This window comes from Calonectris borealis, chromosome 8 (assembly GCF_964195595.1).
Source record: "Calonectris borealis chromosome 8, bCalBor7.hap1.2, whole genome shotgun sequence".
Taxonomy (NCBI): Eukaryota; Metazoa; Chordata; class Aves; order Procellariiformes; family Procellariidae; genus Calonectris; species Calonectris borealis.
Window position 1 is genome coordinate 9902198 of NC_134319.1, and position 20346 is coordinate 9922543.

Sequence of the window (20346 nt, forward strand, 5' to 3'; positions counted from 1 at the left end):
AAATTGCATAACGTGCCTTTCTTGCCTTTGGAGCTGGTCTAGCTTCTGGTAACCTTGCCTCCCAAACCTGTTGTTCCAACAGGAGAAACTCAAGTGAGTGAGAGGAGCAGTTTGATTGACAGTGCTATTTTCTACCTGTATTTTAGGTCACTTCCTGGGTAACAACACTGTGATTGATGTACTGAGACAAGCAGGATTTGAAGTGGAGCACACCCCTCCTGGACAACCAATTGGAAAGTAAGCAGCTGCCCACAGATTATTAATCACTTTCTCTCCTTTTCTTTTTTCTCTCCCTTTTTCTGTGACTAAGCAAGATTATTGCATTAGTATAGGAGGTGGGTGAGGGGGTGCGGAACCTCCCTTTCCTACCCACGTTCCAGACAAAAAGTGCATTGTAAAGCATTGTGTGAGTTTGGAAACATATGGAGCCTCAGTGGCTGTTTTTTTCACTTGGGGACATTATTCATATCACAGCTGCTTCACTGTACCAGATCAGAAGGGCCACAGTTCCCTTCTGTTTTCAAGAAACATCAGCTCATTTTCCCCCGTAGCTGTTTTGTCTTTTTCTCTTCGTGGGGTTTTACTTGCTTCTCCATTGCAGGGCAGTAGGCTGCCACCAACTTCATTTTTCAGGCCTCTCTGTCAGGCTGCTCTTCTTCAGGTGGAGTTTCAGTTTTGCCCAAAGGACCAGATTTAATGTGGCAGATGCACCTTGGAAAGTGTGGTGGGTAGGTAAAAAGCGATTCAATATTCCCTGAGCTTCTCCATCTATCTGATCAAGTAAAGCAGGCAAGAAGGATTGATTACCAGGCTCTTGGCAATCTTAATTAGTATAAGATAAAATATGGCACAAAATTGTCCTCAGTTGGTGAAACAGACTTCCTTCCTCCCCTAGACTTTTCTCTTTCTTGGCCATTTAGATGAGGTCTCTGTCTAAAGATATCATAGACAATAAAACTGGGAGGGATGGTGAGAGACCACCTAGCTTTGGCCGAGATTGCTCTGTCACAGGATTGTTATCCTCATTAGGAGAAAGTGTTAGCAGCATGCTCCTGTCTCTGGTGGGCAGACATGACACGGTCCAAATATGAGGCGAGTTTCAATATGGAGGATTAATCGCAGGGCTAGTAGACATGTCTGAAAAAGCTACGTTTAATATAGTTGGAAAATCTGGCTGATCTAACCTTGTTTGTGAAACATCCGCAATGATTCATATAGAATATAATATGGCTCAACTGTACATAAGTGTCTTTGACAAAGCATTTATTCTAAATGCTTCTTGGAATATGTTGAGCACAGTCTTAAATAACAATGGGGAAAATAAGAAGAAAAAGCTATCAAACACAAGGAAGAGTAGATATTCAGAGGAGGTTTAAGAAGCAATTTGGCAGAGGGAGAAAAGTCAACATGGCACAGGGAAGAGCAGTAAACACTGTAACTGGCTGGAGCTGGAAATTTTGGCTAAAATCAACAAAAATGTCTGTGTCTAAAAATACAGCAAAACAGAAAAAACAAGCAAACTATACCAAAACAGCTGAGGTATACCATTCCTAGGTTTCTGACAAAGAAACTTTCCTCTTGGGGAAGCAGGCACTTTCCTCAGCAATTTTCATTTAGTTGAAAGTATCATCTTCCCCTGAAAAGTATTTCAACTGGAAATTGTGAAACTATTTATTTATTGGCTGTTTGCAAGCCCTTGAGAAGAAAGAAAGATACAGTAGTGTGAGAGATGTCCAAGAATAGTCTCTGCTCTTTATGGTCTTGGGATATGTCTATACACGTCATCACAGACTTAAAATAACATGATGGGGCAGGAAACTTGAAACAAAGCCACTGCTTAATGTTGACTTATTTGCAATATGGGGCACCTCTGTGTATGCATTCCCCTACCTTGGCAGCAGTGTCTCTTGTTCATGACGTCTTCCCTAAAATTGTCAGTCCCTGGGGGAAACACACTTGAAAGCAAGTGGACTTGGACTGCTGCCTAGAACGATGCATATGTCCTCAGTTGAATTATCCTACACTTGGTAGCTTCTGTTCCCCGACTAGAGCGTTGGGCAGGTTGGTCCCTTTGTCTGGACTAGTACCCTAGTTCCAGTGGGGTCTATTCTGAACTTTGAACATACAAAACTTTATTAAAGGGTATACCGTTGTGCGTGAGTACGGGATTGAGTTGAGAGAGAGTATATGTTTGTACTCCATAAAGATTAGATGCTCTGTATGTTTTCCTGTGGCCTGATGATCCAGGCCAGTCTTACATGAGAATACAGAAAGAGAAATACATGGCATGGTAAAGAAATCCAGAGTTGCCACTAAATTGCATTACTCAAGGTGCAGAAACAGTAGAAGATTATAGAAAGTTTAAATAAAGAGAATTTAAATATATTCACAGAAAACAAGGTGCTGCCTTTAGGAAAAAAGAGAGTCCCTGCACATCAGGGACTGTATTTTCGTTGTCCTACAGCTGGGGCTGTAGCCATCAGAAGTGCTTGGGCCTCCCCATTAGAAACGAGGAGGCTGCTGCAAACCATTTTGTCTCTCTTTTTTAGAATAGCTTGTATTTTATGATTTCTGGGCAAGCTGCAAACGACAGTCTAGTCAAACACAGTTATGACAAAATTGATGGCATATTCAGAAAGCACGGCGAGTTAATTGTTGTGATGTTGGGGCTATGTTGCTGTAATTGAGAGTCTTAAGGATCCTTGCATTTTTGTCTACCCTTCTTTTTTTGCTCTCCTCTTTCCTTTTTAAAAGATGAAATAAAAACATTTGAAAACAGTTAGAAAGGCCCAGAAGAGGAACCGTTTCGGGAAAGTGGCTATACTAGCCACATGTATACGTAGAATAAACAAATAGAACCTCAACGAATTTTGAGCTGCTTGCAAGCAGAAATTGTTTTATGGATTATAGAGATGCAGGTGTTTTCGTCTTGATTCTTGTGGAGCCATACATGAAATAAGAGATAATTTCTCTCCTCCGCTGAAACCCAGAAGAGACATTTCTGCTTTACTTCCAAATAAGTTGTGTAAGGGAGTCAAGCCCACTGCATTGCATTCTGGCACTGACAATTGAAAAATTGGATGGTTTTCAGGGAAGATCAGCCGGACTTTAATGTAGAGATTGGTGGGGGTGGACAGCACATGGAAAAACCAGCAAGGGTTGGAAAAAGCTGAAGCAGCTGCATGCTTATGTTTTGGCCAAGGGAATTCAAAAAAGGATTGTTGTGGACGGGTTGTGTGCAGAAGAACAGAGGAACAATTTGAGCTGGCACATAGGAATGTTTGGAGGTATATCATACTGAAACTGAGGGTAGGTTTGGCTGAATTTCAATGATTTCTTGACGGTAATTTGCAGGACAATCTTTCTCCGGTTAAGTCAGAAGCCCCATTATTTGAAACGATGAAAGTAACTTTAGCAAAACACTCGTGCTACGTCCTACTTACTGCTAATGCTGCCCTGCCAAAAAAGCAAATACTATTTTTCTTTAATACCTCTGTTCCTAGAACAGTATGATTATTATTATTGAAATTATTAGTAGTCTGATCTTTATTGTTCAATGATAATGAAGCAGTGGTACCATAGATAGGTGGGGTGGTCTGTTATGATATTTAAGCTCTGCCATCCGTTTCAGTTTCAGAAAGGACAAGAGAACACCTTTTTAGAAAATAACTAGTACTGTTCCTGTGTATCAGAAGAGCCTTGGGAAGAGTGAAACAGGGCAAAGACCAAAGCTGTTTATGCTTTCAGTTACATACAGGCTGGGTAAAGCCAGAAGATCGTTGGCTTCCTCTGTCCAAAACGCTAAGCATGGGTTGTGAAATGGCTGCTCTTTAAGCCCACCAAAATGAATATCTAGAGTCTCACATTTCTGTTGTCTAGTGACAAGCACAAATTTGAGCCAAGTTCTCCCTTTCTTAAGGTACTGGGGAAAAGTAAAGTGAGACATTGGCAGGCTAGAAGAGATATCCAAGACATGGAGGGGTTTGATGGCTCCAGAATCAATCAACTGGCAAAGAAAAGTTCATATAAAGTACCTTTAGCTGGTGTGGAGCTATTTGGGAGCTCTCACTGACTGGATTTCTGAAATCCCTTTGCTCCCGTTGATCTGCCTGCTGGCCCAGTGCTGACCTTCCTAGAATCCCACCAGCTGGTTATTGAAAATACCTTCTTTAAAGCTCGATCCCTTTCTGTAAAAGAAACCCTGTTGTACTCAGCATGCAGACCAGTGCCATAAACACTTGAGAATTTATCCTCACATTGGCTTCATTTGTTTATTTTGTTGCCTGAGGGAAAGTGTCCCAGATCTGTTTGCCTGACAACCTTCAACAGCATTCGTATTTGCTTCTTATTTTGCTGGCTGTCCTCCTCGTCCCCAAATAAAGGCACTGGAAAATGAATGGCTGAATCAGTATCTCATTGCTTTGCCCTGAGATAAGAAAGGCAACTTTTTTTTGTGGGGCTTCTGCCAACTGGCCGTCCCTGCCCCTCTCTGTCTTCAGAAAGCAGAGCTGCATGCTTGGGGTGGGGAGAGGGGAAGAGATGGGAGAAAGTTTCCCCTCAGATGGATTCCAGTGACTTGAACAGATAAAGGGCCACAGCTGCTTCACATTTAATTGGAAACAGCCAAATTGCAAGATCAATCCCGGAAGCACCTGTGTCCATGATGATTCTATTGTTACTGGGTTCTCGGAATCGGCTCTGACCTTCTGCCACGCGCCAAGCCCTGACGTACTGCGCACCGTTCTCTCGGCCAGAAAAACATGCAGCAGTGCTCATTTCCATCAGACTGCTCTTTCTGATATTATGCTCAATTCTGCCTTCTTTCAGAATGGGAGAATTCAGGACAAGCTTTTATTTCTGCCCGTCTGAGAGTTTATTGTAAACTCTCAGAGCTCTGCTGTAGAAATTAATTACCCTTCCTCCTTGTGTTTGAACTTCCTGGCCCAGAAGCAACATGTCTTTGCTGTTGTAGCTTATTCCTTTCCTTCTTTCTGAAGGAAAGAGCTTGCTCCTTCACCTTTTCCTATAGCATCCTACAGGTGTGACCCTGGCTCTCCAACTCTCCAACTCTCGTTGTCTCATGGTGGAAGTCTTTGCTCCACTACGAATGCTTTCTTCTTCCCCACGGGATGAAAGCACACCCGATCCCCACAGCGATGCAGCCATTTCACTCCATCAGGATCCCTAACCTTCACGAGGTGATATGCAGAGATGGGAAAATGTTTGACATAACATTCCCCACAGCCCCAAATTGGTAAAAGTGCCAGTTCAATAGATTACATCCCAGAAACTTATGGATGCCATGAGAGCCCTCAGGAGTCTCCCAGTAGTTGCCACGTTCCTTGGGATGCCTAAGCAACTTTCTGGTGTCAACCTGGCAGGGCTTCTCCACTCTGCTTAGCTGTTAATGTTCGGGTTGTGTTTGGGAGAACGTTACAGTTGCAGTGAAATAAGTAAAATTTTATTTAGAAAAGAGAGAAGAAAAAAAAAATTATGAATGCTGTGACACTTTCATTGGAAATAACTGAGTTAATTGAGAAAGAAAGAAGAGCTGGGGGATGTTAGCCCAGTCTGGATCCCATCTCTTCTGAGACAGGGAAAAATGCGGTTTTTTTTTTTCTGTGGGTGGAATAATCTCCCCGTTGGGATGCCGCAGTTCTTTTTAAACCTATTGTAAACCTCTGGATCTTTCACTTGATCTGAGCCTGAAGACCATACTCCCTTCACTAGCTTGCTTCCTTCAGAAGGAAAGCAAACCCATTATTTAGGGGGGGTTCTCTGACAGCATAATTTGCAGTAAGAGGTGCATAGGGATTAAATGGGGTTCATCTGCATGCATTGGCAAATTTATTGCCTCATCTAACATCGGAGAATATGACTACTTAATGCTTAAAATATTTAGTCATGAAAATATGCACATTACATTTTCAAGGGATTCCCACGTGCCTTTAAAATAGCCTCCTTTGCAATTCAGTTGTCTTTGTATCTATAATTACATTACAGCCACAAAGTCTGAGCCAGTCGAAGTAACACTTAGAGGGAAAGAAATTGAAGAAAATCTACCAAAATGTGGTAGAGAAGCAAAGTCAACTTACAAGTTCTCAGCCATAGAAACTTAATTATCCTGTCACCTCCTGAGCAACACATGACTTAGGGCCAGTGCATCTGCACGTTCTTTAGGCCACCTTTAAACGCCGAACACCTTCTGAAAGAGTGGAATTTAGCAACTTGCTACAAAAAACTCTGGGAAAGAGCAAGATAATTCATGGTGTTGGTGGAAGAATATGGAACAAAACTTCTCAGGAATTTTGTGCTTGACTAGTTCTCCCAGTGGGACATTCACTTTTCTCTGTAATCAGATTTTATCCTTGGCAAAATTTCTAGTTTATTTTGAAAAAATTGTTTCATATTCTATATCATTCCGTTCCTTGGGAACTTGCACACAGGGCCACTGGGGAACCTGGGCTTGCTTCTTTTTGCTCAAGGGCAGCTTGCTCGCTGAGCTGTCCTGAAGCCAGTGCTAAGGTTTCTAGGCTTTTTGCTGCTCTGCAGCCCATCAGTTTTAGGAGATCTGTATCTCATACTCCATAAACTATCTATAATAGTCAACTTACAGAGCCTTGGAGACTTCAAAAGTTCAGAGCTAATTCTTACTTTATTTCCTAGCCAAATTTTGGAGTTCTTGTTTCCACAGGAGAAGCTGATTTTTCATCCTCTTTCTGCTTCCAGCCAACTCTAATGCAGATCTTTTCACCTAAGGTTGTTAGTATAAGATGAAAATTCTGGTCTGTAGTTATTAGAGATAAAGCTGATCCAAACTGCACTGAAGTCAACAACAAGGCTTCCATCAGTGCCAGTAGCTTTTAGAGGTCATCGTTAATAGGAGATTGTTGAGAGGAGGCATGAGGGAATTGGTAGGAAACTAAGAGTGTGTTCACGCAGTTGTGCAGATGCTTACTGTAGTCAATGTAAAAAGACTGGCTTTTCCAGAGAGCTGCTCATGGGTGTCTTGGGCAGCTGGCCCAACTTGCTTGCAATAGGTGTCTGGCTAGTTTTAGATGACTCATCATTTTGTGAGATTAATTCCCCTCCTATTTGAAGGACTTGTGCCCCATGTTCAAGTCGACGGTGTCACTAGACTCGTTTAAGCCTTTGGAAAGATCACACCACCTCCTCTCCAGCGTTATATTGACACAGTGAGATTGTGCGAGTTTTGTGTTTGTGTATTCAGCCTGCACTTGTCCTGTGGATTGATGGCCTCCGTCCCAAGTGATATCAATCTGGGCTGAAGTGCAGCTGCACTTTGTAACAGCTCAAGGGGCACAAAGGTATCAAGTGGTATTGTGGTTTGAAAGACGTCGTTTATCTAAGGAAGTTTGTGGTCTGTTTGCTGTCACTCTGTCTTTGCAGCGCCGACTTCCCTTACCTTCGCTATCACGTTGTCAGGCAAAGAGACCTCACACGTTAGGACAGATAGCTTTTCCACTTCCAGAGCTGACTTCTTTTCCTTCAGCAAGAGGTCTGTGGGTTGTGTTGCAATCAGCAGAGCTGCTTGATTCAGTGTGAGTGTAATTGCTAGTAATTTTGCTTGCAGGGAGCTCTTTAACATGCACGAGTTCCTAAAAAAGGAACAGGAAGAAAGGGAGTCAATGACTCTTTTCATTGACACTTTCACTTAAAATTCCTTCAAGAATAGTGCCTTAAAAGAAAACAGCTGGGGGTACAGTTTTCTACATATGAATACACTGACAAATACATTTTCAGTCTTTCATGAGTGATCAGGTGTTCATAGGGTCATTTTTCAGTCAGTTTAAATGGGGTTAGAAGCCCTCCGAAACAACATTGTGTGACTGGTGGCATGGCCAAATGACTCCTTGTGGGTGGATCTTGTTGTGGCAAGCTGCGAAATTTACTGAAACCTTTCTGAATTGCTCCCACAAGTAGAAGGTCACTCTAATGTACATATGCAGTGTGATCTTGTGCCATTTCTTGTCCACTACAGTGCAAAATAGTCTCGCTTTTAACAACTCGTGGTATCTCGGCCAAGCCAGGTGGCTTCACACTGGCCGCAACCCAGCTTTGGGTCCGAAATGACTGTGTGGGTGTCCCTTTAGGAGAATCATGGTGAAAGGTCAGACTGAGAAGCATGTATATCAGCTGCTCCTCCTGGTTAAGTGCTAATGGTAGGAGCAGGAATGCCAAAAAGAAGTTCTTAGAACAGGACTAGTAAATTAAGAATGGTGAATATATGAAGCACTTGTCACAGTAAATAACTTAGAAGCCAGAATACATTTTCATGTCATAATCATTGAATCATTTTTATGAGAAGTCAAAGTAAATTCATATGTAATCTGTAAAGTATGTAAAGAGTTTAATTCATCCAGTAAATCATGTGTTGGGAATACTGTACCCAGCTCCAGATCAGATATACTTCAGAGACGCTTTAAGGTTTTAAAATCCTTCCACAAGCTAAACTGATCTCCAGAACCTTTGGAGGTTCACCCTTCTCTGGAGCTCATGCTCCATGCAAGTGAACGTCACGCCAATATGTTTCCCATTTCCTGGGGATTAAACTGCTGTGTTTGATGACTCAGGACTTCCCAAGAAAGCAACTCAGTCAGTCACTCTGTCTGAGGCCTCTGGTGTCTCAGAGGACATGTCTTCTCTTGCCCAGTGATTCATGATTTCAGAGCAGAGGATCGGCTCTCTTATTTTTTTTTCTTGCCACAAAGTTAATTAATAAAACAAATTTCTATTAGCGGGTGTTGAAAGACTTTGGCTTTCCACCTACACTCCCAAATGCTCCGCATTCCAGGGAGAATGAAAAATGGACCTGTGAATAGAAACAGGAGGGAGGAAAAATGGGTCAGATCCTGTATATGGGTATAGTCACAGTGGCTGTCAATTGATACGATGGAGGAATATCCTGAATGAAGACAATTTCCTGCAATCATGATTGCTAAAAATATACTATTACAGTAATGCAATTTCAGAATTAATACATGCAAATTTAGAGAGAAAGATAGGGGCACAGGGAGTGTCTGACAGAAACTGAATTATCTGCTTGGGCCTCCGCCTTGACCTCTTGTTCAGGCGGGTGGCTGCACGGACAGCAGTTGTTCTGCTTGTGAAAATCGGATCCCTTGCCACTGTCACAGACCTCTGAGACTCCAGTTGGTCAGGAGAAGCACCTGGAGGATTTACCCCGTCATGGCCGCTGTGGACCTGGCTATGCCCATCTGTCTGCCTCATCTGTAGCCTCACCGTAGGACAGAATTTTTCATCAGCACCAAGAATGAGTCTAAATTTACACCCAGCATGGTCATGTTGACTTCAGCGAGAAAACAGGTGGTCCCACAGAGGACCCGAGATGACAGAAGGACTAGATTTGGGGTATTTCCCCTTTCTACTGCTGTATGGGACATCAGACCAGCTCACAACTCTGCTGGTGGCAGCTTGCAGAGGAAGAGAGACCTAATTTGGTGCTCTCGTTTGTGGGTAAGAGCACACTGAAGCTTTTCTCCACTGACTCCCAGGACACGTGTCAAATCAGGGATACTAAGATTTTCCTGCTAACCTGCAGCCACTCAGCAGCAAAGTCGTAGACAGGCTCCAAGCGCCGTGGTATCCAGTGCCCTGTCTGGCCACTAGATTTGAGTCTCCTGTCATCTGACCCCAGCTTCACGTTTCCAAATTACTCTTACAAAAATAAAGGCAGTCACAGAAATACCTCTGTCGAGACAGCACATCCCTGTTTATGTTTGAACGGCCGACACGAATCTGGAGTCCCCAGCGATCCAAGTGCATATTCAGAGGGATGAGCCCCATGTTGTGTTTGAAGTGAGCGCAGCGCTTTGAAACAAGGGTGAAGCAGGAGTAAATCAGAATGAAGGATGTGGGGCATGAACTACTTTACATGAAATCCCTGCTGGAAAGATGTGGCCAGTGTTCCAAAGGTTTCCTTGGAGGGTGCTCCGAAGTTGCATACCAGCCTATTTGTGGAAAGCTAAACAGTTCCCTATTGTCCTTGATGTGAAATGCTTCCCAGATAAACACTTTCCCCCTCCATTGAAGAAAAACGATACAGCCTGTCCTGAGCTCTAACACAGAGGACTACACTGGGCTGCTGCTCAGCCTCTGCAAAGGGGTTTCTGTTGGCATTGAGCTTTGCTAAAGGCTATAGTTCATATACATGCCAGCATCATTAAGAAAAGGCTAAGTTATGAGTGAGACTGGGATAATCTTCAAGGGTTTAATAACGTTGTGTGCCCACATCTTTGCGTCTCTGGGTTCATTATACCCCTGGAATGTAAATCCCAATCCACAGTGGCTAAACAAGGTTCACATGGATCTCAAATACTTTTGTGGTATTGTCTCTTCCTGATTTCTGAAGGGGAAAGAAAACATTGCTAGCTGAAATAAACTCACGTGATTCTCTACAAGGAAAGCAGTAAACCTCTGCTGCTGTAGTGGGTTTAGGTTTTAACATTGCCTGCATTTGCGGCATTTTAAGTCATTTTAAGTCATTTTAAGGAATTATTCCTAACACCCACAGAGTCAAGGCATCATATTCCAGCATAAGGAAGATTCAGAAGTCCCTGCATGAACTTTGAAGAGAAAAAGCTGATTTCTGAAATCAGCAGTGCTAAGAATCAAGGCTGTCTGACACCAGGGTAATACTGGTGGTGGCTTGGCCTAGGTCAGTGGGTGGCTCTTCCTCTGCTTCTCCCATCCTGGCAGATGCAGATTTGAAGGACCTTGTTGTGTCCTCACCTCTGACTCCAGGTTGGGCACAAACGTGGTTTTGTTGGGTGCCTCCTTCCTTCCTCCATAGTGCCACCCGGGCTGAAGACCTCTCCCCAGGAGCAGCGGGTCATTCCACTCATTGACCTACAGTCAGTGGATGCAGTAGATGCACAGATTGGCTTTTTGCCACCATTTTGTCAAAGCAAACCTTGCTTTGCGTTTGTGACAAAGGAATCACCTTTCTTCCCCTAGAGGCATGTGATTTCTTGCTAATGTTAAATGAGAATTTTGCACGTGTATCAAACTTACATGTAGATTAAGTTTAGGTCGCAAATGAAACTGGGAAGTGCAACTTCCATTGACATTTAGCAGGCATTGAGGTTTAAATCCCTGAGGCAATTTTAGAAACATCCCCCTCAAGGAGAAAGGACATTGACTTGAAAGAAAGCAGAGTTAACAAGGGGTTTGTTTGTTTGTTTTACAAATGCAGCTATGAATTTAGGGCAATTTCGATGTATTCAAGCATTCATACTGATAGCAATCATTGCTGAATGGTCAGCAATTGCCACTCAAATCAGTGAAAGGCGGCAAATGAAATGCACAGGCAACCAGAAGTGTTTTAAATGAGATGATGGAGCAGGAGACTGATTTTATTTTCTTCTTTCACTATTGGAGTGCACTGTCCCACTTCCCTCCCTCTTTACCTCCCCTGCCTTTCCAAGAAACCCCTGGTCGGTCCGTGAACGACAGACCTGGTGAGATCTAGGGGTCCTATGGGTTTTCTGATCGTTGGACTCTGGTATCTAGGAAAGGGCTGAGCTCGTACCTGAGCCTTTCCTCATAAAGCCTGACTCCTTCCTGCTTATTTTCGTATAAATAAGGACATACACTCTTTTTTAATCTCTGTGCTACTTGGGATAATTCACTTACAACTGGCTGTTAGATTGAGTCTTACTAGAGAAGGGAGGAGACAGAGGGACGGACAGGCGTGTGTGCAGGGTGTCATCGTTTGCTCAGGAAAAGAGCATTGCTTGAGCAGCCTGTGCTTCTGTTCAGAATTAACATCTCCGTCTCAGCGGGCCCGGTGGGGCAGCCCCCAGCGCTTAGTCTCATTGCAGAGAGGTGAGTCAGATGCGGTTTTAATTAAAACATCTTATGTGGGCAGCATTTCAACAGCACGAGGTGGCAGCTTTGCAGTCTGGCCCATGCTTATCTGTCCGCAACGCTCACGTGGCCCCACCAGCACAGCGTCTCTGCATCTTTGCGGTATTTCTTCTCACTATCTTCATGTGAGGTGGGGAGTTATCTCCGTGGGTGGATGGAAAACTGGGGCATAAAGAGTTTTTTAACTCCCTGAGGGAAACTCTGACAGCGCGGCTAGTTCAGCGTTATTTGAACTACTAAACCCTAAACCACTGGGCGATCCCTCCCCTGTCAGGATTTGATGGGCAGCGCTCAGGCCGGGAGAGCTGCGAAAGCACCGGCAGCGCTGTGCTGCTCTGAATAAATACGAGACACATCTCGGCCACCGCAGAGCATGATGCAGAGGTCATCTGAGTCTTCTTCCCAGTGCCTGAGCCTCACCCACTTCTCTCAGCACTTTCTTGTGCAGATGTTTCATGTGTGGAGCCGCCTCCAGTGAAAGTGGAAGATTTGTATGGCTTTCTGTTTCTGGGCTTAGCGTCGCCTGGTACATGCCTGTCAATCTCAAGCTTGTGGTATGGAGACATCACCTATCCAGGATTGATTTTAGCTGTCAGACGGCAACAGCAGAAAAAAAAGGCAAGGGCTTTCTGTGTCTGACACCAACATAAATGCAGCTCTACCGTGCAGACAGCGTGGCAGAAAATGGGGTTCCGTAGGGGCCCTTTTGGCTAAGGCAGCATCCCTGACCTGTGCTGTGAATCCAACACTTGGAGTGGAAGGTGGTCTGAGACAGAGAGGAGCCCTCACTTATTAAAAGGTGAAGTCCTTACAGGAGAACTAGCAAGGGATGATATTGTGTGGATTAAGAAGCAGTGGCAAAAGCTGAATGAAGGTTGCAAGCATAGAAGTTGAACCCTTGCTCCTCCAAACCCTTTGAAAATGAGGTGTGTATCCCAGTGCAGGGCCATGTTGCAGAGACGACCTGATCCCATGAGGTTGGTAGGAGGGTTCACTCGCCATGGATAGAGAAGACAGTTCACTTTAATAATGTATACTAAAAAAAAACCAACTTTAAATTACCAAATTATTCTGACAATAGAAGAGTGATTTTGAGATAAAAAGCCCTCTGCTAGCAAAGGAATATTGCCTTTTCTGTAGTTTGAGCTGGATTACAGCACCGCCTCAGAAGAAGTCCTAGTTTGGTCACTCTCGAAGTCTTCCAGCCTTGCGTAGTGATAAGAAGCTAACGTGACTGTTAGAACCCGTGCCAGATGCCAGGCATAGTTTTGATGAGTCTCTGACGTCTGTTAGACTTGTGATATTACATGCTTTTCAGTAGCTAGGCAGTGCTACAAATACTAGGCTGTGATGCTCTCTGAAACAACTGGCACTTAGATAAAGCATTTCCAGGCAAACAAATAAATAAATAAACACAGACTAAGAAAACACACATGCACATACAATGGAGGGAGGAGGCTTCCTAACTGACTTACTGTGCTCTGGGGAGCAGCAGAACAAGTGGTTTTCATTTTCCTGGTGTTTCGCTTACTGCCGTGTGGGGTTCTTTTCATGGGAGGAGAGCTGGGCTTAGTCACGGGTTTTGTGTATGTTTGTGTGTGTGTATAAACACTTTATGTAGAATTTGGGTCTGCTCAAGCTTGTGACAAGAGCCATTTGTCATTCATGTTCACAAAGCACCCCCAATGAAGGTTTCAACCACTGCCAATCGCCAGTCTAATTTATTATTTTTCCTTGACAAATTAAATCTGCAGAGATTACACGAAGGGCACCTGAGGATCTTGATATCTCTCTGCTCAAGGAAGCCAGTTGGCCTAATTCTTCTGCTGGGCCACAGAAAGCCCTGGTAGCCATGCACGGACATTCCCTCCCTTTCCTCCATTGGAAGATGACTGGCACCAGAATTGCTCCAAAGACCCATCACTCTCCTCCCCCTTTTCTCAGCAGAGGCTGTTAGTGGGGGACCTAAGTAGACCTCCACGACTCCTGGTGGCCAGTGCTAACCAGTTAGACGCAGGAGGAAGGAAGCACAGCCTTTATGCAGACCCTCCTCCTCCTGCATTTTTAGCTGTGTTGGTAACTCCTTGGAGCAGGTGAGCCCCAGCGCTACTTTGCAACAGCAACAGCTACAGCAGAGTTCAGGGAGGGAGGCTGCAAAGGCTCTTGCTTTTGTACGGTTGAGCGCTGTGTCGCTGTATCCTCATGATGCTCTGGCTGTATCTGTCCATCGTCTCATACCCTTCACTTGTCAGCTTGCTGAGATGGAGCTCTTCAATGTGTGCATAGTTTATTCCTGGGATTCTTAAATGTACCAATAAAAATAATAATAATAGACATTGCAACGAAGGAGAGAGATTTTCTGGGGTCAGTGCAAGTTTTCCTGTTTTAAGGGGAGAAGACCTGGGCTCTGTTGTTTGTAACTAGTCAGTGAGATTTGCCTGAGTTCATTAAAAATCAATCTTCCTGGTGGCCTCAGATGCCTCCTAGATATTCAAGCTGTAGTTCAAGGTCTAATCTCATAGGTTTCAATTAACAACCAAAAAAGAGAATATAAAACCTTCTTTTCTTCCTTAAGGTTTCAGCAGCAATGTGCATGCTTCGTTAATGAAGAATTTTAATGAAGGATGGATTTGTCAGACAGAAATAAGTATCTGATACAAGCAGTTTCATCAGCATGAGTTAATACAGAGAGTGAACCCAGGTGAAACCAGGCTAATACGTAGAGACCTTATGTGAAGTCCGTTAACATTAGAATTGATAGAACAGCATTTGAGTTGATAGAACAGCATTAGACATTAAAGCAAGTGGACTTTGGAAGAAGAACTCTTCTGCCTTCATCATGTTTCAAGGGCTCTGTCCATTACCGCGCAGTAAAAATGCCCACAGACAGGCTGAAGTGTTGCCTGAATGGGGTTTCTGACAACTGTTTTGTTCTTTTCTTGGAAACCCTCAGGCCCTGTGATAAAAACAATGCCGATGGGCTATAACAGTATTTTGGAGAAAGGCAGACTGGCTCTGTGTTCCTTTTTTTAGCTCAGCAGCCATCAATGGCTAAGCAGATCAGATGTTTTACAGTGTCAGCTACAGAGAGGAAAAGTGGATTCAGTGTAACAGAGATGTGGGATCTCTTGCAGGCATGGTCGTCTTACGGCTCTTTGGTTCCACACTTCTGCCTGCTGTTCAGTTTAAGTGGTCCATGTCTCTCTCCTAGTGATAGCAGCTACTTATGTGCCAACGTTATCTGTCATCTTGCAATTGTAAGAGCCTGGACTGAACAAGGTACTTAAGGAAGACAAGTTGCCATGCTTGCACAGATTTGTGATCCACCCAGGATCTCGTCTCTGCCAGGGCCCAGCTTCAAGAGCATCAGAGGGAAGTGCAGGAAACAGCGCCAGGCATACATTGAATAATCTGCCCTTAGTTTAAGTCTGAAGTCAGTGAAAATGTTTTAGTCCCTCAAGCTAGGCATTTGCTCAGTTGATGTGTCTGTAGAGAGTTTATTTTTAGGATGTGATGGAAAATACGGACTCCTGCAGATGTTTCTTCTCTCCGGAGGATCCAGCAAAGAAGGGAAACCGGTTCCCAAAGGAGACAATCTGGGAGCAGAATTCAATTTGGATTGCAAACAAGTAAGGTACAGACAACAGTTGTGTATTAGCTGTAATTCTACTGAGGAATCAAAATCAAGCAGCCAGTTTGGTGCTTTTTTTTTCTCAGTCAGCTTCTTAATCTTGAAACCTGTCTGGATAACAACTACTGGGATGGAACAAATGCATCCTCAGTTTCTCTTCTATGCTTAAACCAAGGTCAGGAATGGTTTGGGAGTAACAACGCATGAGATGAGAATAGTTTTGCAACTGAGTTAGCAAACCTGCCTTTACGCATGGCTATACAGCTCAGTGTCCCAAAAGCTGGCGATGACTAGAGAGGAGCAGACAGCCATAGACATCAGGAGCTCCATTGACTTCAAATGGAAGTAGGAGAGAGACAGGTTTTGGTGAGTATCTCTAGTTTGATTGTGGCAGCTGGAGGAGAAAAAAGGGTTTTTTCAGCCCTTGACTTGCTTTCCAGTCACTGGAGTCTGAGATCATAACCACTGAGATGAGATGGTGGTATTTGGTCACCGTTGTCCAGTTTCTCAGACACTGCCCAAACCACCGTAAATACGCTGTAGAATCAGAACTGGCCCAAAACCTAAGCCCAAACCAAAACTTTGGAAATGTCACAGTGAGACCTGAAGAAACTTGGTGTTTCAAATTGGGCCGAACTGGGTAAGAGTTTTATGCTTTGCAGAACCTGTTGAATGATGGAAGTTAATTTCCAGCACCTGAAAAATCTGCTGTGTATAATTAATATGACATCACCTCGAAGAAACATGGAAAGATCAGAGAGTTTATAAAGAGGAAGCAGAGATTACATTGCCCAGTAATAAGTCCACCATTTTCTTTATTACAGCAATATATATGTGTTTATTAAAAAGTTATTAAAAGGAAAGAGCAATATATTTACTCTTGTTATTAATGATTTTCAGGTAATAACAGAAAAAAATGTGTGGAATAAAGCTTGAAAATATTCCAGTTCAATAAAAATGCAACCCTAAAATCTTCTTTTGTGGTGTAATACCATCACTTTAAATTCATCAGAAAGCCTGTGTAGTCTTGGCAAATTTGGACAGAAGTCAGGATTTCCAATCCAGAGGTAATGCTGATACTCCAACATTTGTTTCTGTCCAAAGTCAGGGAGAAAAAGCAGAAATACTGAAAATTCATTGCAAAGTCAGCACTCAAAAATTTATTAGAAGATGCTGAAACATTTCAGTTCACATTATATGGCAAGTCTTTCAGTGCTACATGGACATATAGGAGTTGTAATTTGCATGTGAAGCCCTTTCTCTCCTCTGTGAAGTAGACTTCCAGAATGAACCAGATGTCCCAGGACAGCTGCATAGCTACGTGCTCCCATGTTGAACCAGGATGCTTGAGCAGAAAAGAGCCCATTTTGATCTGTGGGATAGGTATTCTTTAAGTACAACTTCCATAAGACAGTGAGGCACCAAAGGCAGCTGTATTAAGAATATTTTGCTTAACCCAAACTACCCAAGCGGGAATAACTTAGCACTAAATTGGTATGGTGATAGTAAGACAGTGAAGATTTAGGGAATAGAGTCTGAGGTGAGGCTTTGTGTGCCAGGAGCAAAGAAAGTTCTTATTTGCTATTAATGTGGGAGATGGAAGCAAGACTAAGGGTCGACCCAGCCTTCCTTTGTGGGCACAGTCCATCTTCTGAGGCTGGCGTGTGCAGCTTACACAGTTTACGCTAAAGATGCATGAACAAAGGATTATTCAATTCAAGAATTGAACCAAAAAGTCGAGAAGGGGAGCTAAGTTCAGAGCAATCTGAAGTGGAACATTTTGAGGACGTTTTTGAAGGCAGGGGCTGGGTTTTGTTGGGTTTTTGTCATTTTTATTTATTAGTTGGGTTTTTCTTTTTAATTGAGATCAATTTTTAAACAAAAAAGGTCACTTTGTAGCATTTAAGTCTTTGAAAATAGAAGACTAAAAAAAATTAAAAGCTTTGTTCAAAAAGTGCTGAAATGAAACATTTTGAATTTTCTGAAATAAAGGAATTCATATGAAAATGTGGAAATGGCAAGTTACAAATGTTTCAGCTGTCCTCTCTTTTTTCAGCAAATTCAACCGCTCAAGTTGCAGAAAGCTTGCATTTCTTCTCCTATGCCCTAGATCAGCTCCACTTTTAATGAAATGGAATAGATAACAAAAGTTTTGCTCACTTCTCTTATTTTATAGTTTCCCAAACTGTGAAGGAAAACATCACCATCCATGGGAATATCTTGACCTCACAAGCTTTTCACTTCATTTGGGCACAGAGTTGAGGGTTTGCATATATATATGTGTATACTGAGGACCAAATTCCCTTTCAAACTAAGGCCACAGTTTTTGAACAACAGTGATTCTTCCCAGAGAAATAGTCTGACGTGGATTCTGAGTCCAGAGATACCATCCAAGTTTGGGGTGAACTGTAATCTGATTTAACTACTTAACCTAATTTAACTGCTCATGAGATGTAGTTGACTCTGGTGCAAAAATGAAAAAACAACCTTGTTTCCAAATTCTGTTAAGAAATGGAAATGCTTTAACTTTAGTGTATAGGCCTAAGGCAACTGCATCCTAAAGAAAATAACCTCATTATAATTAAACCAATCAGGTGAGTGAATAGTCAGGGATTTCACGGGTATTCTCTTTTGCTGTCTCTTGAGCCTAAATTCATCTTCAGTAATTTACAGCACTTAGTGATCTACACCACAGTAATTTATGGCATTCAGATAAGTTAGGAATCTAATTCTCCCATCCCTTCTTTGGAGTTACTCTTTTTTGCAGTAAAAAATTTTTTTATATATAGATATATGCTTTCATCCTGAAGGAGGTGAACTCTATGGTGATATGCACTGGCATCACCTGCTTATGTGAGAGACCATGGTCTAAATCCATACTTCACATCACTAGTGAGAGGCCCTATAAGCTGTGTTGGGGTTGGTTAGGATTTCTGCCTGCTTTTCTATTCTCTTTTTGTTTGCTGCTCTCCCAAGAGCTTTGAAAATCTGAGTTTCATCCTAGCGTGGAAGGAAAAAAATGTAAAACTTCTTGTGGGCCAGGACATTCTGGTGCCCGTCTTGTGGGTGTGCATGACGGCTCTCTCTGAGAGATGCGTAAGGAAAAAAAAGCAAGAAGCAGATGTCTCTGTGGCCTGTGGCAAGGGGAGCAAGGATGCGTGCGAGGGACTGACGAATTCCTGCCTTGACAAAGGCTCCCAAACTGGAGCCTTTATGAGAATCCGTCTATAATAAAATGCTCTTAACTTAGTGTCTGGCTGTCATCCGGGTGCATCCCAAGAGCGGTGGCATAAGGATAAAGCTGCCACATCACGCATTCCTTGCTAGCACCACAGCTTCTCTCTTGATGAAACAAAATCTTCCCTTGTCTGACAGTTCTGAAAATTGAAGCAAGAAAACCTCAGCGATGTTGCTGTACTTGGAAGCGCGTGCAAAGCACGGCAGTCTTCTGAGCAAAACTTTTCCATTGCTCGCGCTACAAAGACAAGATGCAAATAACGAATTGGCAAACTTGCATTTTAGAAGATTCTGCACATATCTGAGGTAACAGAAACATTACCGCAAGATTGCTGAAAACATAGATTGGTGATGTAGTTGTGTGGAAGATGTATATGGTCAGCAAAGGCATGTCGTCTCTTATGAGCTAAAGCAAGGGCAAATTCCTGGCCCTGCTGAAGCCCAGGGGAGGCTTGATGGGACTCACCCCAAACATTATTAACATCAGTCCGACAGGGTCAGTGGGCAGAGGCGTTAGTGGGGTCTGCCCTGCTCCCCTCAGACAATTCTCAATGAATCGGTGGTTGGGAAAATCCCTGTTGGTGAGGACGAGCTGCAGTGCAAGGTGTAGTGTTAATAGCACGCAGCTCCACCGGTGGGGAAAGGTGGGCTATTCGCAAGGGCCGTTCAGAGCAGGAACAAAACGTGGATGCTCTGATAACCTACAGAGGAGGTTGTCAAGCCCGGAGATGGTCATGGCCCTCTGAGCTGCAGAAATTGGATACCTGATGTGAGGGGTAGGAAGATGCTTGCCTGGGCAGGGAGAAAGGCATGGCCAGGCTGCCAGGTGGCTTGGGGTTGAATGAAAGTGAGACCTAGGCAATTTTAAGCCTGGGAAGTATGAAAAGAAGCTATTACAGGATGTTAATGTCATTTTTCTGACCAGATCCACTCGATAACCCTAGCAAATCCCGATGATGAGTCAATTTTCTATTGTCAGTGCCAGCACAGAGCGACACTAGAGACCACAAGGCAGAGACAGCAATGCTGAGACAGCCTAACTGAGCATACAGCTCAGCCTAAACTACTTGCGTGTTTTGTTTTGTTCTTTTAATTCTTGAAAAAAATTAGAAAAGGATGGCAAATCTCACCAGAAGTGAAACAAAACCACAGGAGTATTTGTCTGCGGATTAAGCGTTTTCAAGAATTAGCAAGAATAAATGTTTTCCTGTTTTCACTCTGTTTTCTGTACCTTAGGACCAAGCCATATAGGATATTTGCTGAGACTCCCAAGTTTTCTTATTTGGACTGTGTTATTTTAGAGAACTTGTGTTGCAGAACTGTGCACCCCAGGGTAGGAAATTAAGGGCGGAGATGAGAAAAACTCACCTAAGAGCCTGAAATACTTTTAGTTTCTCAAAGACCACCCCGTGTGGGAATGATAGATTTAAAAATGGGTGGAACCTCTAAGCCTGGAGTTGTATCAAGTTATTAATAAAAAATTTCTGAGATCTTTATGTGGACCAAGATATTTTGGTGGTACTTTCTCACTCTTTCTTCAGAAGAGGCACTGTGGCCTCACAAACTGA

General features: G+C 43.2%; 1 protein-coding gene across 1 annotated transcript in view; it reads left to right on the forward strand.

The window, feature by feature from the left end:
* TRABD2B (TraB domain containing 2B) overlaps positions 1 to 20346 on the forward strand; it is a 292528-nt gene that overhangs the window by 247501 nt on the left and 24681 nt on the right. Inside the window, exon 5 of the mRNA XM_075157035.1 lies at positions 147 to 237. Within this exon, the coding sequence (XP_075013136.1) occupies positions 147 to 237 (91 nt within the window). The remainder of the gene's footprint in view (positions 1 to 146; positions 238 to 20346) is intronic.